General features: G+C 45.0%; 2 protein-coding genes across 4 annotated transcripts; one reads left to right on the top strand and one right to left on the bottom strand.

The window, feature by feature from the left end:
* Nucleotides 1–31: 31 nt before the first annotated feature.
* On the top strand, nt 32–24,431 carry GTF2E2 (general transcription factor IIE subunit 2). Of its 3 annotated transcripts, none has more exons than NM_001397358.1 (8): nt 32–85; nt 612–778; nt 11,916–12,007; nt 12,551–12,658; nt 14,150–14,332; nt 14,775–14,868; nt 22,371–22,486; nt 23,513–24,431. In NM_001397358.1, exons 2-8 carry the CDS (start codon nt 616–618, stop codon nt 23,627–23,629), a joined length of 873 nt encoding a protein of 290 aa, NP_001384287.1. In that variant the 5' UTR covers nt 32–85; nt 612–615; the 3' UTR covers nt 23,630–24,431. The 3 variants fall into 3 exon arrangements, with proteins under 3 accessions (NP_001384287.1, XP_040555048.1, NP_001012906.1); XM_040699114.2 differs by having other exon boundaries at nt 32–230; nt 23,513–24,408; NM_001012888.2 differs by having other exon boundaries at nt 32–778.
* Nucleotides 4,192–10,175, bottom strand: SMIM18 (small integral membrane protein 18). Its single transcript, NM_001302193.2, has 2 exons — nt 10,113–10,175; nt 4,192–6,923 (listed from the first exon to the last, which is right to left on the bottom strand). Exon 2 carries the CDS (start codon nt 6,876–6,878, stop codon nt 6,585–6,587), a length of 294 nt encoding a protein of 97 aa, NP_001289122.2. The 5' UTR covers nt 6,879–6,923; nt 10,113–10,175; the 3' UTR covers nt 4,192–6,584.
* Nucleotides 24,432–24,469: the final 38 nt, after the last annotated feature.

Below are 24,469 nucleotides of genomic sequence, written 5' to 3' on the forward strand. Positions count from 1 at the left end.
GCAGCGCGGGGGCCGCTGGGAGCGCGGCGTTGCCCAATAGGAGCGGAGCGGCGCCGCTCGGCCTGCGCCTGGTGCTGGCGGGCGGGTGAGGCGGCAGGGCCGGGCCGGGGGAGGGGGGAGCGGGTGGCGGCCCCGAGCCGGGGCAGAGCTTGAAGCCCGGCTCGTCAGGCGGCGGGCGGGCCCGTGCTTTGGAGGGTTTGCGCAAGGGGGCGGGAGCCGCTTCGGTGCGGGTACGGCGGACAGCCTCTCATCGGGGGCCTCCCTGGCCTCGCTCCGCCCGGGCTCTGGTGCACGGCGGGCTGCGGGAGGTGTCCGTCGTGTGGGGACGCCGCCGTCCGTCGGTCGCGTGAGGCCGCTCGGAGACAGACGGGTGTCGGGTCGTGGCACGCATCGCTGCCTCTCGTTGTGCCTCGCTCGTTTTGCGGGAGGCTGAGGGTCGGCTCGGAGCTGCTGGAGCATCGCGTTGGGTCTCGGTGCCGGTCCCTTCAAGTTGGTGTAGAAAGAGAAGAATGCGGGCAACGGATACAAATCTTCATCAGTAGATACCCGTGTCCTTAAACAGCTCGCTGTCCCCCTAATCCCGCTTTCTCTTCTGCTGGTTTCCTGGACAGAGTTATGGATCCAAGCTTACTGAGGGAGCGTGAGCTGTTCCGAAAGCATGCCCTCTCCACACCTGCGGTGGAGAAACGCCCGGCGCCATCCGCTGAACCCTCGAGCTCAAAAAAGAAGAAAGTAAAGGTAGAGCAAGGTGGCCCATCGAGCTCAAAACAGAGCTCAGGTTGGTAACAGTGCCCAGCTCAGCACCGGTTTGCTGTTTTCCACTGTCTGCCTGTGTGTTTATTAGTGTCAGACGGTTTGTCCGGGAGTTCTGCTAGCTGTGGTGTTTCTTAAATTTTCCCTTTTTACTAAGAAATACAGTGCACAATGTGAAAGAAAACTTCTGCTACCTGTAAGGTCAAATATCCTCCTATGACTTGCTTGCTGTTATTCAGTTGGAGGAATTGCTACTACCAAAACTTTACTTTGTAGAAAGCTGGATTTTGCTTCGTGGATGTCAGTAAATGCTGGTGAGAGGGTGCTGAAAACTTAGTTTTATCACCTGAAAGTCACAGGCTGCTGTGAGATCAATCTTGTAATCTGTCGTGTGTGGCTGGTGCATTGTGGTTAGCAGTTCTTCTTTTACCTGGGAGCTAATTTTTGTTCATGAACAGTAGGGTTCCCATAGGTTTATTTTTTTGCTTCAGTTAGAAACTCCATTGTTTCCCTGCAGTGGTGGCATAGCTGACAACATGCCTCTTAAAATGAACTAAGTAGGTCTTAAGAGCACTGCCAGAATTACTATGAGCAAATGAGAAGTGCAGTGTGGAGAGGATCCGTGTGCACGTGGTGCTCTACTCTCTATTTCCCTTTGTGGGAAGGGTTACTTGGGGGCACTGTGAGTAGCTCTGCAAACCTTGACACAATTCTCTGATGTGCTCTAAAGGACAAACATCAGGAATTACTGAAATACAAAGTAATGCTATTGTGTAAGCCCATTGCATGCTTGTATTTTGAGTGCAGTGTGCAACTCTTCTGAACTCCAAAAAAAACCTCAAAAAAACAGTAGAGCTAGTAGCACAGAAAAATCACAGAAGTTTAGAAAAGACCTCCAAGATCATCTACTTGAGCCATCCACCTACCACCAATGTTGCCTCCTATACTGTGTACCATGTCTATGTGTTTCTTGAACACCTCCAGGCTTGGTGACTTCACCACCTCCCTGGGCAGCCCATTCCAGTGCCCAACCACTCTTCTGGAGAACAAGTTTTCCTAATATCCAGGCTGAATCTTCCCTGGCGCAACTTGAGGCCATTCCCTCTCTTCCTGTTGCTAATTAAAATACCAAGGAAGGTAGGAGAAGCGCAGCATCTTCTGTACGAGGGGAAGAGTAGGGAGCTTGTGTATCTTCAGCTTCTCAGAGCCTTAAGGACTCCAAATGTCCTTATCAACCAGATATTTTAAAATAAATCAGGAGAGGTGAGGTTTCTATTTGCCCCTTCTGCTATGCTGTCCTCCAAAAAAAAAAATCCATGGGATATCTTAGTATGCACCTCCTGAGTGAGAGGGGTTTACAGGGAAGGAGCACTGGGCGCACAGTTCACGTGTGATTGTTCTGGAGGATTTGAGTAGCTATGCGGGCAAGCAGCAGAGTAAAGAGTGTGATTTCTGTTGTTTTGTGGGCTAGGTTTTTTGGTGGTTTTGTAAATAAGAATGCATGACCGTGAGGAGATGTGCTTTGTCTTTAACGGTGCTGGCTTTGTTTCAGACAATATCAGAAAGCTTTCAGAATTTTTATAATATTTTTATGCACAGTGAGTCCAGTCTCCTTTCATTTTTCCTTGTATTTACTAACTACTGCAGAATCATCAAGAATGGAAGAAGTGTAATGGAGAGCGAGCCAACTTTTCTTTTTCTGATTCATAGAATGGCCAGGGTTGAAAAGGACCACAATGATCATCTAGTTTCAACTCCCCAGCTTTGTGTCGGGTCACCAACCACCAGACCAGGCTGCCCAGAGCCACATCCAGCCTGGCCTTGAATGCCTCCAGGGATGGGGCATCCACAACCTCTCTGGGCAACCTGTTCCAGTGTGTCACCACACTCTGTGCCGAAAAACTTCCTCCTAATGTCTAACCTAAACCTCCCCAGTCGCAGATTAAAACCATTCCCCCTTGTCCTGTCATTATCCACCCTTGTAAACAGTTGTTCCCCTTCCTGTTTATACACTTCCTTCAAATATTGGAAGGCTGCAATGAGGTCTCCCTGGAGCCTTCTCTTCTCCAAGCTAAACAAGGCCAGTTCCCTTAACCTTTCTTTGTGGGAGAGGTCCTGCAGCCCTCTGATCGTGATAATGGCCCTCCTCTGGATCTGTTCCAAAAGCTCTGTATCTTTCTTGTGATGGGTACCCCAGGCCTGGATGCAGTACTCCAGATGGGGCCTCACAAGAGCTGAGTAGAGGGGGACAATCACCTCCCTCTCCCTGCTGGCCACTCTTCTTTTAATGCAGCCCGGAACACAGTTGGCCTTCTGGGCTGCAAGCACACACTGCTGGCTCAAGTCCAGCTTCTCATCCCCCAGGACCCCCAAGTCCTCTGCAGGGCTGCTCTCAAGGAGATCTTCCTCCAGTCTGTATAAATACCTGGGATTGCCCTGGCCCAAGTGCAGCACCCTGCACTTGGCCTTATTGGACCTCATTACGTTCACATGGGCCCACTTCTCCAGCCTGTCCAAGTCCCTCTGGATGGCTTCCTTTCCCTCCAGTATATTAACCACACCGCTCAGCTTGGTGTCATTTGCAACCTTGCTGAGGGTGCACTCAATGCCACTGTCTGCATCATTGATGAAGATGTTGAAGAGCACCAGTCCCACAGGGGTCAGTCTTGGGACACCACTTGTGACCGGCCTCCACCCTGACACAGAACCATTGTTCACAACACTTGGCTGCGTCCAGCCAGCCAGTTCTTAATTCATCAAGCAGTCCATCCTTCAAATTCCTACCTCTCCAATTTAGAGAGGAGGAGTTTTTAGGAATTGGTTCAGAACAGGTGCGCGGAGAGCCAAATGACAGAAAGGGTCAGGCAGCCACGGACAGCAAACCAGTTGCCCTGTGGTGCTGCAAAGTCCAAGCCCTCTGCCTCAAAACCAGTTTTTATTTGAGTAGTCAGATTGCTAGGTACCCATCAGGATATGTGTATGGCAGGGAGAGATCTTGGGGAGTCGGAGTGAAAAGTGACATTGAAGAGTTCCCACCCCCCTTTGCCTTGGGAAAAGTGAAAATTAAGAGAATTATTCCTAGTTCTGTTGTGTAGTGACCATAAAGATACTAATTAATGTCACAGTGAACGTGTTTGAGCATGAGTGATCCTTGGTTCTGCAGAGCCTCCAAATTCCTTATCATTCTTTGATTCTGACTCGGAGAACTTGCCTCTAGCTCTCATTTGGGAAGGTGGGGCATGGAGAACCATGGAGAACCAACCTCAGAGGACCACACAGCCAAATGTATACTGCATCTGAAGATTCGTTGCGAGATTTCCAATGAGAACAGTTGTCGCTGTTGCCTAAAAACTATTGTTTGAACAAGCTAGCTGACAAAGTTGAAAGCTGCCTTGTTTACTCACTGCAGAGTAGCAATGAGAAAATAAATGAAATGGATCACATCTTTTGATTTCTTTTTATTGATCAATAGGAAGTCTTTATCTTGAAATCTTTGTCTCGGTGGTCTTGGTCAGCTGAAATCTCTGGGAGCTTTTTCAGAGCTTTGCTTTATGTGAGGAGAAGAATTCTCCTGAGGCTCTGGAGCTGCGCAAGGGGAGATCTTTCTTCTCAGTTCCTTGTTCGCTGCCTCCTATATAGACCCATGAAATCAGTAGCTGGAGAGTCCCAAGACTTTTCTGTTGTGTGTGCTTCTCAGGAAGGTGTGAGAACACAATTCCAGTGTCACAGAAGCTAGTGTTACTTCCCACGTGCTGCCTTCTCCTGTGCACGATGCCAGTGTTTCAGGACTGACTGAAATATGGTAGTAGGTAACGAGATGTCTCCTCAGTCCAGAAGGCAGCACTGACATTGTCATCTTCACGTGTCTTGTTGTGTATCCTCAATTGTCTTATACTTGGGACGTTAGCTTCCATTGGTTGTGCTTATAGTTCGGTTTTAGTTAAGAGCATTTTCTGCACGTGGGGCTGGTACTGGCAAGGCATAACAGTAGTAACTCTGTAGAAGATGAATGCTTGCAGTGGCAGAAGTGTCAGTTTGTGACTGAAGGAAGGAGATGGCTTTTCTGGATGAACCATTGGAATTTTTTGGATGGCAGTGGCCTGGGTCTTATTCCATCTTACTGACCAGGAAGAACATGAGTTGAATTGGTGAGCCTTTTGGTGTATGTGTGTGTCCAAATCTTTTGGAGCTTAGGCATAGTAACCCTGAGAGTGGGAGTTCATGTATTTAAAAAAAAAAAGAAAAAAAGAAAAAACATTAAAGGTAGTGGTGATGGCACTGAGGTATTTCTGATGGGGATAAGGCAGCAGGATCAGTAGCTTACTCATTTGTTCAGTAGGTTTTGTTTCTCTAATGTCAAGAGTGTCATTTGCTTATGTAATTAAATATCTTGTCCCACATGTAGCTTTAGTCTGGTTGGGATGTTTCCCACTGGCCTGTTTCTCTCTGTGTCCAGCAGCAAGACAGAGACTTAACAGGCTGTACTGAAGGCTGTGCTGTTGATTGTTGCCATTACAGCTGTAATTTGTAAAAACAAAACTTCACTGTTTGAAAACCTATAGATGCAACACAATACAGGGGAATGGTGTGGTAAGTTAGAGGTAAAAGCTGATAGCCCAAGTTTTACGTGGTCAGCTGTGAGAGAGCTGAGAGGGTGAACTCTGGAATATATCTGCAGGCTGATGAAGCAAGCTGAAGTTCAGTTGTGCAAAACAAAGTCGCATCTTGCTGTGCATCCATCCCACTGTCTCTTGTGCTAGGCTTATCATGAGGTGGCATCCCTTGTGAAGCATCTCAACATCTGAGAACGGCGTGCTGGCTGGGAGAAATTCCTGTCACTGCTCTGGGAAGATTGCAGTCTGTCAGCCTGTGTTCTGGCAAGAACTCTGTCAGCTGTAGTTCAGCTTTGAGAAGATGAGATAGGAATAAGATCATCAATATGTCAGATTCCTTGTCATGTCATAGTCGGCGTAGAGGCAGCAGCCTTGGGACAGAAAGATGACCCTGCTTCTTCTAGGCTGTGATCCCACTTTAGTGTGCTTTTGTGGAAGCAGTAAGATAGTCTTAAGGTAGTGCAGTACTCATGCCTCAACACTCGGAAGTCATTAAACAGGTTGAAAATGAAGTAAGGGGAGCGTGGTTCTCTGGAATGGGAGAAAGGAGGGAGAAGGGGTCAAATTATACCGCAGGAGGTTAGGGAAGGCTATTTTAAGGATGAATTTCATCCTGGCTTGCTTTCCTCCTACCACCATATTTTCTTAAAGCGATGAACCCATAGTAAGAACAACTGCTGAAGGCAAAAATTCACACGAGGCTCTCCTGTCTCATGGCGTCTCTTGCCTTTAAATCCTTCTCTTTCATCTGTTTTTCCCTAATCCCTGATGTCTGTCTTGTCCCTTTGTGATTCACCCCAGTGGGAGGACAGTGCTCTATCATTGTGCTGGGTAGGATTGGATTGTTGAGCATTTTTCTAAGTGTTTTCTCCTGCTAAGCAACCTAGTTTTATGCGTGTTAAGCAACACTGTTTGTTCAGGTAGCCAAGGATCTACTCTAGTAACTCAATAGGAACAACAAAACTTCATTTAAAAACAAATGACTTTTCTTCCCCAATAACAATCTAACAGATCATCCTTCAGCTAAGCACTCAGAAAGCCTTTGCTAACTACTTAAGTTCGCATCTGGAGATGTAATAGTAGCAGTTATCATTCTATTTAAGTCCAAAAAAAAAAAAAAAGGAAAAAAAAGAAAGCATGTAACTCATTCATCCATAAGGTACAGGTGGTTTTGTTCAAGGTGTTAAATGATCTCCACGTGCTGATGGTCAGCCTTTCCTACACCACCTCCGTTTCACGCTTTCTGAAGCTGTTCAGCATTGCCCTAGCAGGGTTGGGTTCATTCTCCAAGTCTTTCACAGTTTTATTTTTCACACAGCAGCAGCAGTCTAGCATTTCGTAGAGGAAAGCCAGCACCACCAGAGAAACCACAGTGAAGATGAATATGATCAGAATAACAAAGCAGGCAGTGTTCCAGTTATCGTGAAAAGGGTAGATTTTTTGCACTTGAAAGCCCAGGTACTGGTAAATGGATGTCGTCTCGTTCCAGTGAGTGGCGTTGAGGGTTGCCATTCTTGAAGAGTTGTCTTGGCCTATTCCCTGCCACGGATTTGGGGGCTGAAACAGAAAAACAAAGCAGTTGAGGACTCTGTTATCAAGAACGTGCTGTGTTTTTAATCCCAGGTTGGAAAAGCTTTATCTCAGACTCTGTTCTCACTCCTCCTACAAAAATACATTGCTGGATACACATACTTGCTCTCAAGGTATCAAACCAAAAGTTTGTCTGGAATGCTGATTACTGTTCCCTAATGCACGAAGTAGCATCAGTTATTCCAGACTTACACAGTTCATTTTACAAGTATACGTGTGAAGACAAGAAGGTTGCAGTTTTCTGGGTGTACAGTGGTTTCAACAACCTGTCTGTCCTTACTGCTGCCTCGTAGTTCTTTCTGACCTGAAAGCAGAGCTTAGAAGAACTTTCTCAATGCCATTGGAGTTTGTGTGCTTTCTTGTGTGCTTTTTTTCTCTATTGCCATAAAATAAATCTTTTTTTAAGGAGTGTAAATGGTAACTGTGTTGGAGGGTTTTTCCAAAGAATGGGGCTGAGCTTTTCATTGTTCTTCACATTCACAAAAACAATCCTGGTTTCTGAAAACTCCTTATTCTGGATTTGCCTCTTAGTACTGACTTGTTAACGCTGCAAAACCTTTCCAACCTAAAAAAGAAACCACCCAGACATCCTGAGGTGTTTATTCCCCACCTGTTCCTGCTGTTGATGAGAAGTTTCAGCTCGAGAAATGCAGCTGCCTCATTCAGCTGCCTCCATAACTGAGCACATTTCATTCTGAGTTGGAAGGGACCCCTTAAGGTCATCGATTCCAACTCCTGGCTCCACAGAGGACCCACTCAAAAATCCATGCTGTGAACATGAGGACAGACAGAAGGAACACCCAGCCCAACCCCTTCTGAGATCTGCCTTGTTTTCAGCCACCTTCTCCACTTAACCATCCTCCCTTATCCAGTGCTGCCTGTTTGTACCAACAGGAGGCAAGACTGTGGCGTGGGAGGGAGAAAGTGAGAAGCTGGCTTCAGCAGATCCGCCTTTGGCATGAGTCATATTGCTGTCAAGACGGTCTGTTTCACAAAGGCCGCTGCTAGGAAATGTGAAAGTAAGCAGTGTGTCAGTAATTGCTGCAGTTTGTCTAGAACAAAAAGCAGTTTTGTCTGTCTCTGAATTTCTCAGAGTTACGGCAGATGAGATGTTTGGCAATAGCATCTTTGCAGTTGAGTGTCTTTCCCTGGCTTTGTCTCCCAAAACAGAAGGAACCCGTAGTACTTCTGGTATATAGTCTTAAAGTAATAAAAATGTATTCAAAGAGCTACAGTAACTTGTGTTTATCTGGTTTAGATGCTGGAAGATGAGGTAATAATCCTCCAGCAATTTAAAACCGAGTGTGGGAGAAGGAGATGGATTCAGACGACTGGATTCTGTTGAGAAAGTAGCAAGTTTTTGGGTGCAGCAGGGTGCTGAGCTGTGCCTGGGGTGCCAGCCCTGCCTAGCATGTAGGCTCAGTGGTCAGTGTGTGCCAGTTAGTGGGCAGCTCCCAAACTACACTTGTGTCTGTTCAGGTGCCCTAGAGAACATGGGATTGTAGAAGGGGGAAGATGTAAGAAAGTGGTAACTGTGTATAAACCTGGAGTCTGATTTCCATGGCTTAATGAATGAAAGATTGTTGCTTTCAGCGTGAAGCAAAAAGTGCAAACTTTCCTGTATTCACTGAAAAATAGTCCTGGGTATCTACACGTAGTTAATTCAGTAATGGAAACCGCAGAATCAAGGCTCAACAGCAGTGTTTTGTTCATTAAACTGAGCCCGTAGATAATGCTTTAGCAAGCCTTACGTATCCCAGATACTCTGTAGTCAGCTTTTGTAGTCAGCCTGGTGAGGAAGTGAAAACTGGAAAATGTCTAAAAGAACAAGAAGTGGCAAAGGAGAACTGTGATGGTGTCCCCTGAAACGGGTTCCTTAAAGCAGTTAAATGGTTTGTCGTTATTTTACTGTCATTAGTTATTAAGAAAGGCATATTATTGAAAACCAGGATGGTACAGCCAGGTCAGCTTGAATGTACATCTTACTGTAATCATTTGACAATTACACGCTTTGCTCTTTATCTTCCCATCTTCACTGGATCTAATTGAAACAGAGCAGTATTGCTGCCGAGAAGGAGCCCTATCTCTAGCATTTGATACAGCCATTTGTTGGAGGGATTGCAGTTTCCTCTCTTAACCCACTGTTTCCTCCCTTAACCCACTGTTTCCTCTCTTAACCCACTGTTTCCTCTCTTAACTTGGTAGTTGAGGCTGTAGGGCAGGGCAGGTAAACATCAGCTGCTGCTGGCTGTGATTACCAGCGTGCGAGGCTGAAGGAGCCGTTGCCGAGGCTTTGGGATGAGTGCAGCCCTAATAAGGGTAGCACCTTTGAAAGCTGTCAGAAACCGGGCCGGTTTCACGTGGGTTTACTTGGTTTCTAATGGCACGATTTAAATTCATATTGTAAGCCACTTCAATTGGTATGCGCTTCAGCTCCTGCAACGTTTAGCGAGTTAAATGTTTAATGAACTTGGTTCTATAAAGAGGGAAATGACTGGCAAAAAAATGGATTCAGAGCAGTGCTGAGGAAGTGCTGTTTAAGAAGCCGTAATAGGTATCTTGGGGGTAGCAGCATTTACAAATCTCAGTGCATTTTCACCTTTTTGTGTGGTACGCAGTGCTCCGGTACTGACAATGCTAATAATGCCCAAAGGGGCCGTCTTCCTCCTCTACCATACTGATTTCTGGAACACGTTTCTAGCGTACCCACAAACACGCATTTCTTTTAGCTACTGCAGTTGATGAGGTTTCACAACACCCATTAGTGAGATACATTTGTTAAATGTCAGCTTTAACGATGGCTTTATAAGGAAAACGCTTTCCATGTCAGTTCTGCAGTAACGATGGTGAGGCTGCAGAAAGCAAGCGGCTTCACCAGCAAGCATCAAACCCATCTTGTTTCCTGCATCTGGCCTTGCTGGCTTAGCTTCTCTCTAAGATGGAGTGGTCATCAGTTTGCCATTAGCACGCAGACGGTGAAAGTGCCTGACAGTGCAAGGCAAGCACCCCGTGTCCAGCGGAATAAAACCCAGCTAAACCCCGAGAAAAACCATCCTTGTTGTAAGAGGCTTTTTAGAGTCTCATATGTTACAGGCGTATTTTCTTGCGGCAATCAAGATGAACGTAAGGCAGCGTTATAAAATGACGCGCACCTACCTCTCGGCCGTAAGGATGCTGAGCGAGCGCCGTGCCGTTCCCTGTTTTAACGCAGCCTATGGCACAGCTAAGATGGAGCTGCGCTGCGATTGGCCGGCGTGCGGTGCTGCTGACAACTTCCTTTATGCTCATTTCCATCTCCCCCTCACCCCCAGGAGGAAATCATTCACAAATACGACTCTTACTGCCCGGATTAAGAAGCCACTCCTTCCTACGCTTCGTTTTTGGGATGCTCACTGTGCGCGATGAGCTTATTAGCCAAGGGGGGCACGGCAGCGGCCCTCAGCTGTCTGCTTTGCACTGGGACTCAGGCTGTGACGTTAGGGTGTCCAGGCTGGGGGGGGGGAGAGGGAGGGGGGGAATGTGCCAGGGGCTGCAGGCAGGCAGATTGAAAGAGATAATCTTGGAGATTCAGTTGACAAAACAAATATGCAGTAAGTCGCCTTAGCTGTAGCCCAGCCCTGATCTTTGCTTTAGGCACTGCCCACCTCTCCTTATGTGAATGGTTTTACAGCGCTTCCTTCAAAGCAATTCGTTTTTTGAGTGCAAAAACAGATCCTGTGGGGGAAAATCTTTATAGGCGGGGTTTGCAGGGGGAGCTGGCTTTTGTTGTTTCTCTATTTAATAACCGGAATGAGATGTCCTTATGTAGCTGGAGTGCTGCTGGTTATCCTGCGTTGGTTTTACAATCGGCACGTGGCTGTGTGAAGCCTCTGTTAAAACGTCATGGAATTGCTTCAGAATTAGCAATCTGTGAGTTTGGGGTTTGGGGTTACCTTCTCTCCGCACCAATGCCGGTTGCTGTATGAGTCTTTACAGTAATTACTGGAAGCGGGTTTATTTGACTGCGTCCCAGATTCCCACTTCGTGTTGCCTTTCGTTTTGCCTGACTTACAGATCAACTTCAGAAGTAGGCTGAGATGCAGTGGGAGAGACATTAACAAAATTCAGCTGAGCCACGGTGACTTTGGAAGCTTAATTTGCAGTTTCCCCTGAGGAGCTTAGTGAGGGCATCTAAACTTAAACCCCGTGAACGTCACCATTTTTACCTGGTGCATTTGGCAGTACTTCTGCTTCTCCACCACGAGCCCCTGAGCTCTTCCTCTCCTCGTTGCCACTGGTGGTTTCTGGTGGTGGTTTGTGGATATTTCTATTCAGTGTACTGCATTATGCAGTTCATACAGTGTCATTAACTCAACCTTAAGAGAATGTTGGAACAAATGTTGTGCTGTAACAGACCTCGTGGTACTTGGAGGCAGAAGCAGGCTTAGCAACAGAAAGGGGTACTGAGTAACCGTGTGAGCGGTGCAACACACTGATCAATCATCTTCAATTTATGGTTTCTTTGTGATAAATTCTCTGCTAGGGTTACTTTCCAAACAACAGGAAAAAACCCCCAAAACCACTCAGCCAAGCCCAGCACAATGAATACAGCCTTACTTTACTGGGTGTGTATTAACTGAAAGAAGTGGAACTTTCTGCTCCTATCTCAGCAGTGTGGAGCAATCAGTAGGGATAATCACTTTGAGTGTGCCAGTTTCATGGTTCAATACTGCAGGTTGATGCTGCAGCTGCTTGCTCTTTTCTTAGAGCTCATGTCCCAGTATCTGTATGGATACACAGCTCTGCTCAGAAGCATTCTGGAGCCAGCAGGTAGCTGCATATCTGCATCCCCATACGTAAAACACAGAGCCCTATGAGAGCAACTGCTCCTGAAATGTGTTTCTGTTGTTGGCTGTAGAAGTAGGTTCTGACAAGGGTTGTTGAAAGCATTGTTTATGTGTTTATTTTCTCCTTTTGTAGATCACAGCAATGGCTCATTTAATTTGAAAGCCCTTTCAGGAAGCTCTGGCTACAAGTTTGGAGTCCTTGCAAAAATAGTGAATTACATGAAGGTACAGTGGTTTCATGTAAAATGTTTGGAAATGCTTTCGTTATTTTTTCTCTGTGATAGCAGAAAGATGCTGAATGTTTCAGACTTTGAGATTTCTTTACTGTGCAAGAGCAAGAATTTCAAGAAGCTGGGCTCTTACGTTTAAAATGCTGTCAGTAAACAAAGGGCCCATTATATTGCTTCATTACTGGAATCCCAGCTATTCCAGGTCTGCCTAAAAACAGGAGAATGGTTTTTGTTTGCATTAGAAATAGGAATTTGAAGATGCTGTCAGCTTTCGGGATTCATGAGCTGTTTATCAAAATAACTTGTAAGTCGGTGCTTGACAGATAATGTTGTCATTTATCTCAGCTGATACAAACTGATTTTTCTCCTCGTCCTCAAAGACCCAAAGTTGGTACTCGTATGCTACGTGTGTTGTGTCTCTCTTGGTTTTACAGAAATTGTTCTGTCATCACCTTCTGCCAGTTTTTGTTACTCTATGGTAACTGAGCTGCTGCATAAAGAACTACAGAACACTGATAGATCCTCTTTATTTTCCCAGACTCGGCACCAGCGTGGTGATACGCATCCATTAACTCTAGAAGAGATTTTGGATGAAACACAGCATTTAGATATTGGACTCAAACAGAAGCAGTGGCTAATGAATGAGGTAAAGAGAAGCTTTTGATTGAAGGATAGTGATAAACCTGAACTGTGTATGTTCATTCAATTATAGACTCTATAAATATTGAAGTTCTGCTTTTGAGAAGCTGTGTTGATTCACGTTTATGTCTTGTGCCTCCTGCTATTGGAATAATATTGGATCAATTAGAATTACTGCTATTAGAGTTAGGAGTAAGTTGTACGTCAAGTGAATTTCTTCATTGCTAAGTTTATACAAGCAAGCTGTTTTTTTCTAAAGAAATTTCTTTCAAACAGAGTTCAAGCAGAGAGCCCTATTGGTATCAAAGATTTCAAATTACTTAAGTGAATGGCTTAAAATTCATACTTACAGATCTATGTTGTTTACCGAATTGAAGAATTCAGTTGTGAAATCTGTGTCTGGAATTGTGGGGTATCAGATCTCAAAGTTCCCCTGCTGGAGTTCATCAGTTTTATGATTTATGCTAGGTTTCATTCTTACAGAGTCACCGCAACTTGCTGCTCTGCTCATCTTCGTGCTTAGTTGATCCAAATGTCTTCGTGGCATTTCAGGACTAGTAAATCAACAAAATCCCATATTTGGTATTTGTACTTTATGGAGATCTGGCTTTGCTGATATCATGCTTAGAATCCTTGCAACAAAGTAGTAAAGGCTGTTGTTACATGCTGGGGGGGAAATCTCTGTAGTAAAACTAGGACGTTTTTAATTACGTTTTTAATTGATACTAATATTCTGGAGAACAGAAAACTGGCAATGCTGCTATCATGAAAACTTGGCTCCACTGAGAGCTTTGAAGAGTAGCTGCAGGTTGTTTCCATAACGAATCAGAATATCGAGACTGAACCAAAAAGCTTATATGAAATTATCACTGCATTGGTAATCCGCGATGGTACTGCATGCACAGCACAACTGATTTGGAGCAGATCTTAAGTCATTTCAGTTGTCCATGAATTTCTGGTCAGCTTCACTCTGAAGCGGCTTCATAAGTAAAATCCTACTGTGCAGCATGTCTGCTCTTCTCAGCTTCTTCTACAGCTGCTGGTGCCAATTGACAGCAGCTGGGGAAGACTGACTCGTGTTTTGTTCATGCCAAGATAATGCCTTTCACATTCGTAACATCCATACGACCCAAGTTTGATATGCCAAGTTGTCTGTTGGCACTTTATGTTCAAGCAAAGCATGCTTTTTCTTGGGTTCTATCTTTCTCTTATTGTCATGCCTTTCTCAAAAAGGAACACACGCGCCTTCGAGACCTGATGCACCTTCAAGCCCAAAGGCATTGAGTGAATGATGCTAAGCCTCCTTTGGTGCTCTGTGCATTTGGTGTGTGTTGCAGTGAGTTATGCCTAGGCTGGATCTGAGATTCAGGGATTTAAAATTTGTTTCAAATTCAAACCTCCAAACTGTCAGCTATAACACGTGGCTTGACGTACTGTAGCTACTGAAGTACTAGGTTGTTCTCTTTTTCAAGGTTTAACATTTATATTCCTATTACAGGCTCTAGTCAACAATCCAAAAATAGAAGTTGTAGATGGGAAGTTTGCTTTCAAACCCAAGTACAACTTGAAAGATAAAAAGGCTCTGCTCAGGCTCCTGGACAAGCATGATCAGCAAGGGCTGGGAGGAATCTTTTTAGAAGAAATTGAGGAAGGGCTACCCAATGCACATAAAGCTATAAAGGTGAGTCACTCTTGTCCGGGCTTCAGCAAAACTCTTCTGGGTAGGTTCCCAAAGGGGAGGTAAAAGCTAAGAGAGAATTTTCTCAGAGTTCTTTTTGTTCTTTTGGTGACTCAGAAGATCTGAGTTAGTACCTTTTCCTGTACGTCGTCCTTCACGTTTAGAATTGACCTGATATCTCAGCACAGCTGCCAAAGCTTTCTCACAAAAGGTGCCTTATCTGCTACATTGCAACTGGGCATTTAATTGTGCTTGTACACCTTGATCTCGGCCCTCCATATCTCATCTTCACTTTATTAATGCATTTATTGATGGTGTCCACTTTGGATGCTTTTTGTTGTTTGTTACTTTGCTGCTCTCCAATTCATTGATCTCTTTGTAGAACAGGATCTGGGTCTGTTATTGTTAAAATAGAACTGATTTGGATTTTGCATTTGTTTTCAAGGCTTTAGGGGACCAAATTCTCTTTGTTACCCGCCCTGATAAGAGGCAGCTTCTTTACTACAATGACAAGAGCTGTCATTTCTCTGTGGACGAAGGTAAGTGTTTATTTACATCTGTATCCATGATTTAAATTCAACTTAGACAGCTGAATGTCTTTTAATGTGATGAGAAAATTTTGGTATGTCTAGGTTCTGTCAGCAGAATGGTTTATATTAATGTGAGGATAACAAGAGTAGCAAACAAGTTCAGGGATAATAACCTCCGTTTCCTATTGGATGCATTGGCACATGGCACCAGGAACCCAACAATTCAAGTGTAGTGGGACAGAAAAGACTAAGTGTTCCATGTCTGTGGCTTAGATGTCATCTAACATTTTTCTGCATAAAGACAAATGAGGAACAATGGAATTTCTTCTGAGTTTGTGTGCTGCTTTTTTTCCCAGCTTATTAGTCATGTACTTTTGTTGGTGAATGCAATGAGGAACCAGAAATTGAAGAGAGGGAACAAGCAGACAGGGAGGAGATGTGAGCAAAAGTACTGGGAAGATGTGGTTTACAACTGGGAGGGAAGCCTGAGTGTGGGGTGGTGCTGCTGCCTAGGACTGGGAGTGGAGCTCCAGAGCTTCAGCACGTATTTTTTTATCTAACAAATAGTGGTAAAGTCCTCTGGCATCGATGTGCCTCTTGGCTGAATGCAGCAAGAGTCCAGGTTATACAGTAATATATGTATCTACAGAAATGAGTTACGCCTGTCAGGGTGTGTTGCAATGATGACGTCAGGGCCAACATCAGATATCTGTAAGTACAGAAGGCAGAAGGCATTCCCTGGTAAAAGATGTTATTTTAAATGACTCAAGGGCACTGAATACTTCATGTTGATCACTTGTTGTTCTGTAACATGCCACATGAAGCCATATTCTAAAGCGTCACATTATGGTAAAAGAAGGAGAAAAGTTTTCGTTGGACCTTAAACTGCTGTATGTGCAGGACCAGAGGACTAAACCTAAAGCTCTTTTTTTCTTTGAGTAACTCAGAGAAACTCTTTATTTTAAACAGAATCAAGCAACTTCTTTGTTACATACCAGACTTGTACTCTTAGTTAGTTAATAGCTTAGTTCTACGAAGATAATTTAGTGGATGTCACCTACAGCATTCAGAAGTACAAAGATAGTTTCAAAATATTATTTTAAACTGTAATTTCTTTGTTTCTTTATAGCGGGAGTCCCAACAGTATGTGAAATGAAGGATCATAAGCCTTAGTCGGCTTTTACTGGGGAATTTGTAACTTCCCAAATGCCTACAAGTTTACCATTAATACTGTCAGCCTGTTCAGATTGTGTTTCTTCAGTCCATCAGCCCATGGCTTTTAGGATTCCTAACTTTGCCAAAACCTTTAGAAATCAGCTCTATTGCAGACAGAGCTTTTAAGTTTTTTAGCAGCTACTGGTTATATTACAGTCCCAATTGCTGATCATTTCTTTTCCAGGTAATTGGCACCCAGCCATTCTAAAAGAGTTAGCAGAATCTCTATTCTATTGCTTTCAGTTTATGATAACTCCTGAATTGACTGTGAAATTGAATCAAAGGGTCCATTTTATTGAGAAGTTCAAAAGAAATGTACCAGCTCTGTCGGGGAGCCAGTACAAATCCAAGGCTGTTCATATACAGTCTTCGTATATTCTAGCACATGCAGCACTGATGAGTGGTTAGGAGCAAGCAGCGCAGACCTTTGCTATAAAATAAGGGAAAATGTTTTGTTCAAAAAACCCAACAAAACAAAACACAAAAACACCAACAGAAAACGTAAGATGTTTAAGCCAGTTGGCTCAGTCTCCCAATGAGAAGGGCACGAAGGCCCCTGGTGTCTGTGCTGAAGGGACCACTGCCGTGCAGTGTGTCTGTAGTTCAAGGCGGCCTTGCTTGCTTTCATCCGCAGGTGGCAGCATGTTCCCATCTGAGCAGAAAGGGATTTTTTGTTGTTGTTCTTTTGTGCTGTTTTTTGCTCTTCTTTGTCATGCAGAAGATAATGCTTTGTTCTGAGAGAGGAGGCAGAATATTCTCTCTTGTTCGATTTGTGATCTGCCTGCATATGCCACCACTCTTACAGCATTCTTGAGTGGGTTCACTTTGTTGTTGCAGCTGGAATGGGCCCTTTTTCCAGCCATGTTATCCTGAGATGAGAAAAACCCATCCTTCCCGAGCAGTGTTGCTTTGAGATTGTTTCCAGAGCCCTGGAAGCACGTCTCTTAGGGAGTCCTTGGCAGAATTGTCTGCGTACAGGATAAGCTGTGACACATTCCTGCGTTAGCAGTGCTATTTCAGCTCGTTATCTCCAGCAACATTAAAACTGAGTTTTTTAGAAGGCTGCAAATAAGCCTTGAAGTGTTGTCAGACTCTTTGATCTAGCAACTGATGATAGTTCAAAATATGTTTCTAGTTTAATGCTTATCCTTAGAAGTAAGGGCTCTGCAATCCTTGGCGCGTGGTTTTGCTGCACGACGCTCCAGTTTTGAATGTATGTTGGCTGAGCTTATTGTCCTCCGTGGTTCCTCTCCCCTTGCTGTCTGAGCTCCAACACCAGCCAGTAGGGAAAGAGGAGCGTGGGGCAGTTTGGAGGTTGCTGCCTGAAGCAGTGGGGCGAACTGTCTGGCAGTGCCTGCCTCTGCCCTGACTGCGGTTGTTTTGGTGGCTGAACAAGCTTCTCTTTCTCCCCTTTTGAAAACAAACCCCAATGTACTTCAGCAGCGGTGCAGTACCTATATCGTGATCTCCAGGGTACTGGCGAAGGTATGTGTAGTGAGGAACGGCTTTTGTTCTTCCTCTTATGTGATTAGCCAAAGAAGGTTCAGATTGCATGTGTTCCTCCTTCACTTCCTGACTAATTAATCTTCTGTCAGTAATGTGTAGCTGAAAGGGTTTATAAAAGCCGGGCTAGATTTCAGGTGCTTCAGCCAAGGCAAGCACTGCCTTTTTGTGCTGGGGCTAAGCACTTTGCATGTGAAGCAAGCTTTCACTGAGGGCCTGAATGCTGAGAGGCCACTCCAGTTGCTTCACTGTTAGAGATGATGTCTTTCGCCTCTGAAGGCAACATAGGAAATACTGTAGTGCCTAGAAATTTGGATATTTGATTATACGTATGTTTAATATCCTTCCTAAGCACCTTTGAAGAGATTTTAAAGAATGGCCGAAGCCTATTAAATTTGACAGTATAAAAATTGCTCGGGATCAGTTGATGACTGATAGTTCTGGCCTTGAATTCCAAGATGGTCCAGGCACAGCACCAAGTTAAAATCGGGCACCTTTTCTTTCTGGTATAAATGTAGAACTGTTACAGAGCAGGAATTCACCTTCCCTACTGCTCCTCAGTTCTTTCCTTCCGCCCTCTCCACAGAAATGTTGTTGTCCGTTCTTGTCCCATACTCGGGTTTTAGCTCAGCTCAGTGAAGACTCCTAAGCTGTTTTTAATCTCTGACAGATTTTATTACCAGTATGATACAGAAGTTTATCTCCAGAAGCCATCTCAACCTTTTTGCAAGAGCGGGCAAGACAATCGGAGCTGCAGGGTAAGCTGCAGGAAGCCACCGTGCAGCCACTTACCCATGACGCTGTTTTCCAAATGTAAGCATTTATAGAAGGAGAGTGTGTTGGATTATAACAGCTCAGGGAACGATGGCGAAAATTGCTTTTGTGTATGAGGCACCCCAGGCAGTAAAGCTGCAGAAACATCCTTGCCCCTCAGGTATTTCACAGAGGAAGGCCATTTACAAAACTTCTGTTGTGCTGCCCTCTGTTCTGCTTCATGTATTCTTCCTGCTGGTCTGGGTTCATTGTTTTAAGCCTGTGCGTGCAGACACCTTGATGCTAGGGATGCTAGCAAATACTGAAGTAACCTTTAGGTCAGCCTCATTCCCTCCTCTGTAATCTGCAGAAGCAGGGGAGCAGCCTGTGAGCTGTGCTCGTTCAGCCAAGCCTCTGAGTCGAAATATTTTAGTGATCAAATTGCGAGATACTGCATACAGCAGGATTTGTTCACTCAGGGTGCTGCAAGTTTTGTTTTGGCGAGGATCTGCATTGCCATCGGGACTTACGAGTCCTCTGCTGAAAACATACTGATCTCCCCAAGGCTCTACAGCCCCTGTGTTGCTTTGGTCAGAAACTCTTTGGAAATTTCTTTCCAGGGGATTTTTTCTTGGCTCTTGTCTTGTCATAGCGGCCTAAGCGACAGCAGTTGGCAGCTTCTCTGAGTGCAGCCTGCTGTGGTCAGGTGCAGCTTTCCTTCTTGATTGCTGAGCAGCCTTTGCTTTCCATTCCATTCTGGCTGGAGCAGGCTGATGTGCAGTAAGCTTTCTCCTTCAGCAGTCCCCTTCCTGCTCTCCACACCAGGTCTCTGCAGGCCAATTCCTTGTCTCTGCCCCCTCTCGTGAACTTCTACAAGTAGTGACTCTCTTTTTTTGCTAAGAGCCACATCAAAGGCCAAGGTGATGGAAGCGCTTCCATTTCTTCTCGAAGTTGCTGGAGAAATCACATCCTGTCGTGGGTTAAGGGTATGGATTTTAGGCCTGGAGGGGCAGAAATGTGGATGGTTATTTCTTGAGAGTGGTGGTTATTGCCAGCTTTTCACATAGGCTCTCATGTTTCAGAGAGGATGTCACAGTAGTTCACAGTGTATTCCCAAGGTCTAAACTTTCACTAGCTGATAGGGGCAAAGTCCTTGGAGACTATGAATAAATCTGACAGGTAATATGAAAATGGTTCACTGCCAGCCAGCCAGCTGCTCTCTCTCTTCATTTCCTGCATTTAGTTCAGTATCTGGTGTGACACGGAATCGGTTTTGTGATGAGATGATAGATGTATTTTTTCGCTCTTTAGATAGAACCTTGAATACAAACCACAAGTATGCACAACCACGTGAATGCATCCCCACCTTTATGCTGTTCTTTTTGTTCTGAGCCAACCCTTTAACACGGAATATTGCCAGGGGACAGTTTTATTGTGATTTCCCACTTTCCTGGGCACTAAGGTATTTTAATCCCATCTGTGGAACTTCACCACAGAAGCTCTTCTGCAATTACTACAGTCAGAGCTACAGTGCTGGAAGCTGCCTGATTGGTGGGGGAGTATTCAAAAAGAATGGCTGAATGCTGTGCGGTGATTCTGGTGGGGCCAATTAGTGAATTAAACTATCTGTACTTAAAGCCCATTTGAGCATTGCGGTGTTGGTTCTTGGTGACTGTTAAGTTCATATTTCTTGACCAAATTTAAAAGGTGAATGTGAAGCTGTAATGATGGTATAATCACTGCATTACAAGAAATGCAAAATGCTGCGGTTAGATATTAACTGCACTTCTGTTGTTGTTAATCCTTCAAGAGCTGACCATTTATTTTCTAGTGTTTAATTTTTCACTTCTGTTCTCCAGAAGAATGTAAGCTAGTTAACCTTAAGTACCTATCCTCGGCTTGTTGGGGTTTTTTTGTACCAGAGCATACTTTTCCATGTATCAAGCACTCTAATAAGGAGACAGGTCACTTGTGTTTGCAGCAGAACATGGTAAGAAGTAGACCACAGTTTTGTACAAGCTGGGAGTGACCAGTTCTCCTGATGCCATCACCCAGTGTACACGTGCCTGTCACGTACATCTTCAGAGAACTGCCTGCGTCTCTCGCAGGGCTCATCTGTGCGGAGCTAAAGGCAGCAGAGCACAGCGTGACCTGAAAGCATCTCTGCCTAGAATCTGTTTAATATTTATGTGTTTACGTGCATTCTTCTCACTTCATGCATGAATTGCAGAACCACATGGTTGGGAATATGGTTACTTGCAGAAGTGCGATACTGAATTTGCACAGCCGTCGCGTTATCCTTATTTCCAGCCACCAGCGGGTCTCAGTGTCCTGCTGAGTCCCACTTGGGTGCTCAGGACAGGGAGAAAGGAAGGAGCTGGAAGGAGCGTGCCCTGCTCGGCCTGAGGGATACACTAGGACCATTGCTCAGGCTGCAGCCTTTAAGACTGACATCTGAGTGTTTATTGCTGAGAAATGTCCTCCGTGTGTTTGGCTTCGATCTTAACGCAGCCCCGTCCACCTGCTGCAACAGGATGAGGTGAGAGATGATCTGTGAGAGCAGGCACCGCAGGATACCCCAGAAGCCAGGAATCACACCAAAAATGAATGAGCGGACAAGGAATGCTTTGACTACAGTGTCACTCCTTGCATTAAGTTGTCCGAAAGTTGCTGTCTGAATGGTTCTGTTGTGCTGCACAGCCTGAACACGAGCAGTGGGCTGAGCACTATCTCCTTGTAACCAAAAGTGGCGCTCTGATGGGATTTAGTTCTCCAAAGCACTGTGTTACCAAAAATGAACATTTGCTGCTCTTCCCTGGCAAAATTCCTTTCTTTTGTTTCCGGAGAAGCTCGAACAGCCCCTTACTGTTGCCAATGGGAAGAAAAAGAAAGAACTGAGACTTAAGGCATGCCCATTCTTAGAAAAACAAGATGCATTAGGATGGGAACGGTCCAAATGCAGGATGGAATTCTGTTCTCTACGGCTGTGTATGGGACCATTTAGCTGCAGTGTGCCCAGAGCTGGTGTGCTTGCGGCAGACTGTCACTGGAGTGTTTCATCGCCTGCTGCATAGGACAACCTCTTACGCATGCAGAAGTTGTGGTTGTTTTGACAACCGTATACTAAATTTATCTGGAAATAAAGGGAAAAATTTAGTCTTGCGTTGCTACGTGCGCCTCGTGTTTTATTTATAGATTGTTAGCCAAACCTGCTGACAGGATATATCTAACTGACTGCCTGGGGAATGAAGGGAGGTAGAACTGTACCAGCCGCTGCTGGGAGAAGGCATTCCAGAGGCTCTGTGAAACTTTACATGAGGCAGAAAGTGCTCAGGCAGATGGCAGCTGCTCTAATTAAGACTTACTGTCTCTGCCTTTTTTCCTGCTGCTGTGGTTTTTAAGGTATCTCTCTTCTTCTGAACATCAGAGGAATTCTAGTAATTTATTATCCGTACAGCGTGGTATGTATTAGATTACAGTGATAAAGGAGCTTGCAACCACTGAAGTTAAATGTCTTCAATCTTCAGTAAATTGGACTATGAGATAGCAAGTCTCCCGTGACAATGGCAGCGGAAGATGTGTAAATGAAGTTGCCGTTTATGGTTAGTTATTACCTTTCACCGGGATCGTTTGAACTGAGGCTTATAAAACACACTAAGAGTCTGCTCTGCTACAGAGGTGCTAAGCAGAAGGGTGGATGCCGTAGGAAATTACCATTAAACACACACATTTCGCCTGTGGGTGCCCCTGAAGCTGGGATGCTGGGGTGCATTTAGTGCAGGTGTGAATCAGCTCATCTTTTTCCATGAGGTGTTGGTAGCTTTTGTTGTTGGCTGGTTTTGGAAGTGCATCCGACTTCAAGAACGGGTAAAGGCTGCGCTAATTGGGTGCCTGCTGGCAGCAATAACTGCATTGCAGGCTGGCGTATCAGAGTACTTCAGTGTCTGAACTCAGATCTGTTTCTTCTTTCCTTTCGTGCGAGGGCTTTGCCTGGGGTTTGCTCACTGAGTTGTGAAACGAGGGTTTGTTTCGTGTTTCAGAGTTTCGGAAGCTGTGGAGGAGCATTCCCATGGATTCTATAGATGAGGACAAAGTTGAAGAGTACCTGAAACGACAGGGTATTTCTTCCATGCGAGAAGCTGGACCGAGGAAAATAGTAAGAGATACAAATTGCAGATCTTTCTGAGAAATTCCCCCCCATTCTGACCCTGTGATGTTAATTCCAAAATATGCTGCTGAGCCTATGCGCAGCTGCTTTATGGAGCTCGAGGAAGTGCAACCAATTTTAAGAAGCTGCAAAAAAACAATGCTGGAGCCAGCAGCCAGTGTTTTTATAACTTGTTTCAGCCAGCGTAATCCCAGCAACATCAAGAAGAGGGCAAATGCCAAAAGTCCCTGAGAACTCCAGAGTGGAAGCTTCTGCTTAAAGCTGTACGATACGTTAGGAGCAAAACAATAGCAGCTCTTCTGGGAGAAGGTTTTCTCTTCCCTTTTTCTTTTCTGCCTTGAAATGCTGATAGGAATTGTGTAACCTGCCTCCCACCGCTCTTAGGCTGTTCCCCAGCCAGAGTGCAATATGCTCATGCTTTACTGGCGGGCCAAAATGGCTCCAAAGATGCTTTCGTCCTGGCTTACAACAAGTTTGTTGGCTTTTTCTTTTTACATTTATTGGTGTGTGGCATACCATCTCTTTTCTCTTCTGCACCTGGCTTCAAACTGGCCTTTCACAACGGCCTTCCACGCAGGATCTGTTCCTGGTTTCTGCCATTGTTACAGGGGATGTTATAACACCCTCTGTAATGTAGGCAGTTCTCTTGTGTTCCGCTTATTCTCCATGTGTCTTTCAGCACATCCTTGTGGCTATGGGCTATCTACCTTCTTCTGTAGCTCCCTGGGAGCGTTCAGAAATCCCACTTCCAAACAAATGCCAGCTCTCCTACAGCGCACAAGATACCAGGAGGCTCTGCTGTGTCCCCAGTGCCAATTCCCCGCCAAGATTTGAATTGAGTACAGTTGCTTCCTGCATAAAGAAAGACCCCTCCCCTCCTGCCTACCCACTCATCGAGCACAGCTCTCCTTTGCAGTGAGGCAGAGGCCGCGGGCAGCACAGCGTGTCCCACGTCAGGTCAGATGTTGCAGCTGGAAAGCAGATCTTTTGACTACCGTCTATTTCTTCCTTTAGGCTCCTGCTCAGAGGAAGAAACCCACTTCTCAGAAGAAACGTCGATTTAAGACTCACAATGACCATTTGGCTGGAGTCTTGAAAGATTACTCTGATGTCACTCCTGGCCAACAGTGACTGGCTGAATTTCGAAGCAAACAGACGTTTTTCTACAGGCTTTTTGCCACTCGGGCTCAGCGACTGCTTGCAGGAAGACTGACTCTGTATAGTAATGTGATGTGTTTCCCTCATCCCAGTGACTGCTGAGATGGAGCAGATCAGTTTAAGAGCAAGTTTGGACTACTAAATTTAGAGTTTAATTTAATTAGCTAATTGGAAATGTGTCTTCAAATAAAAGGTTCGCTCAAATTGCCTCTTGGCATAGAGTGATAAATGGTGCTCAGCATGAAATACAGGAGTTCCTGTTCAGTGCTTAACTCTGCTTTTACATTGCTTAATGGGTGTTTACCTGGAACTACTTAAGAGGAGCTTTTTCGTAGAATTGAATACAGCATTGTTGTACCTATTTCAGGGAAACCTGTTCCTAACATCACTGCAGGCAAGTTTCTTATACAGTCAAATATGCCCACAGTTTGTATGGTCCTGCCTTGCTATGGAGCTGAGCTTTACCAAACTGCTGGTACCTGAGGCTCTGACTCGGAACAAACCCTCTCCAGAACTCCAGGCAGGCTGCAGGGGGGCACTGCAGCTGCTGCTTCGCAATGCTCATCAGAAATTGCCCTCAGCTATTTCTCCTCACTGTAGCGGATGCACCTCTGTTACACAGGCAATTTCTCCTCACTGTAGTGGATGCACCTGTGTTGCACATTTCTACTGGTGGATAGGGGAAATAAATTGACAGTGTAATACTGCAACTACTTTTTTTTTTTTTTAATAATAAACTTACAGTGCTGGTTTCCAGTGTTTCTTCCTTAAAGAACGTGAGAGCTCATACTTGTGTTTTACTTTGCAGAGAGG

Source organism: Gallus gallus, chromosome 4, assembly GCF_016699485.2.
Source record: "Gallus gallus isolate bGalGal1 chromosome 4, bGalGal1.mat.broiler.GRCg7b, whole genome shotgun sequence".
NCBI classification, from domain to species: domain Eukaryota; kingdom Metazoa; phylum Chordata; class Aves; order Galliformes; family Phasianidae; genus Gallus; species Gallus gallus.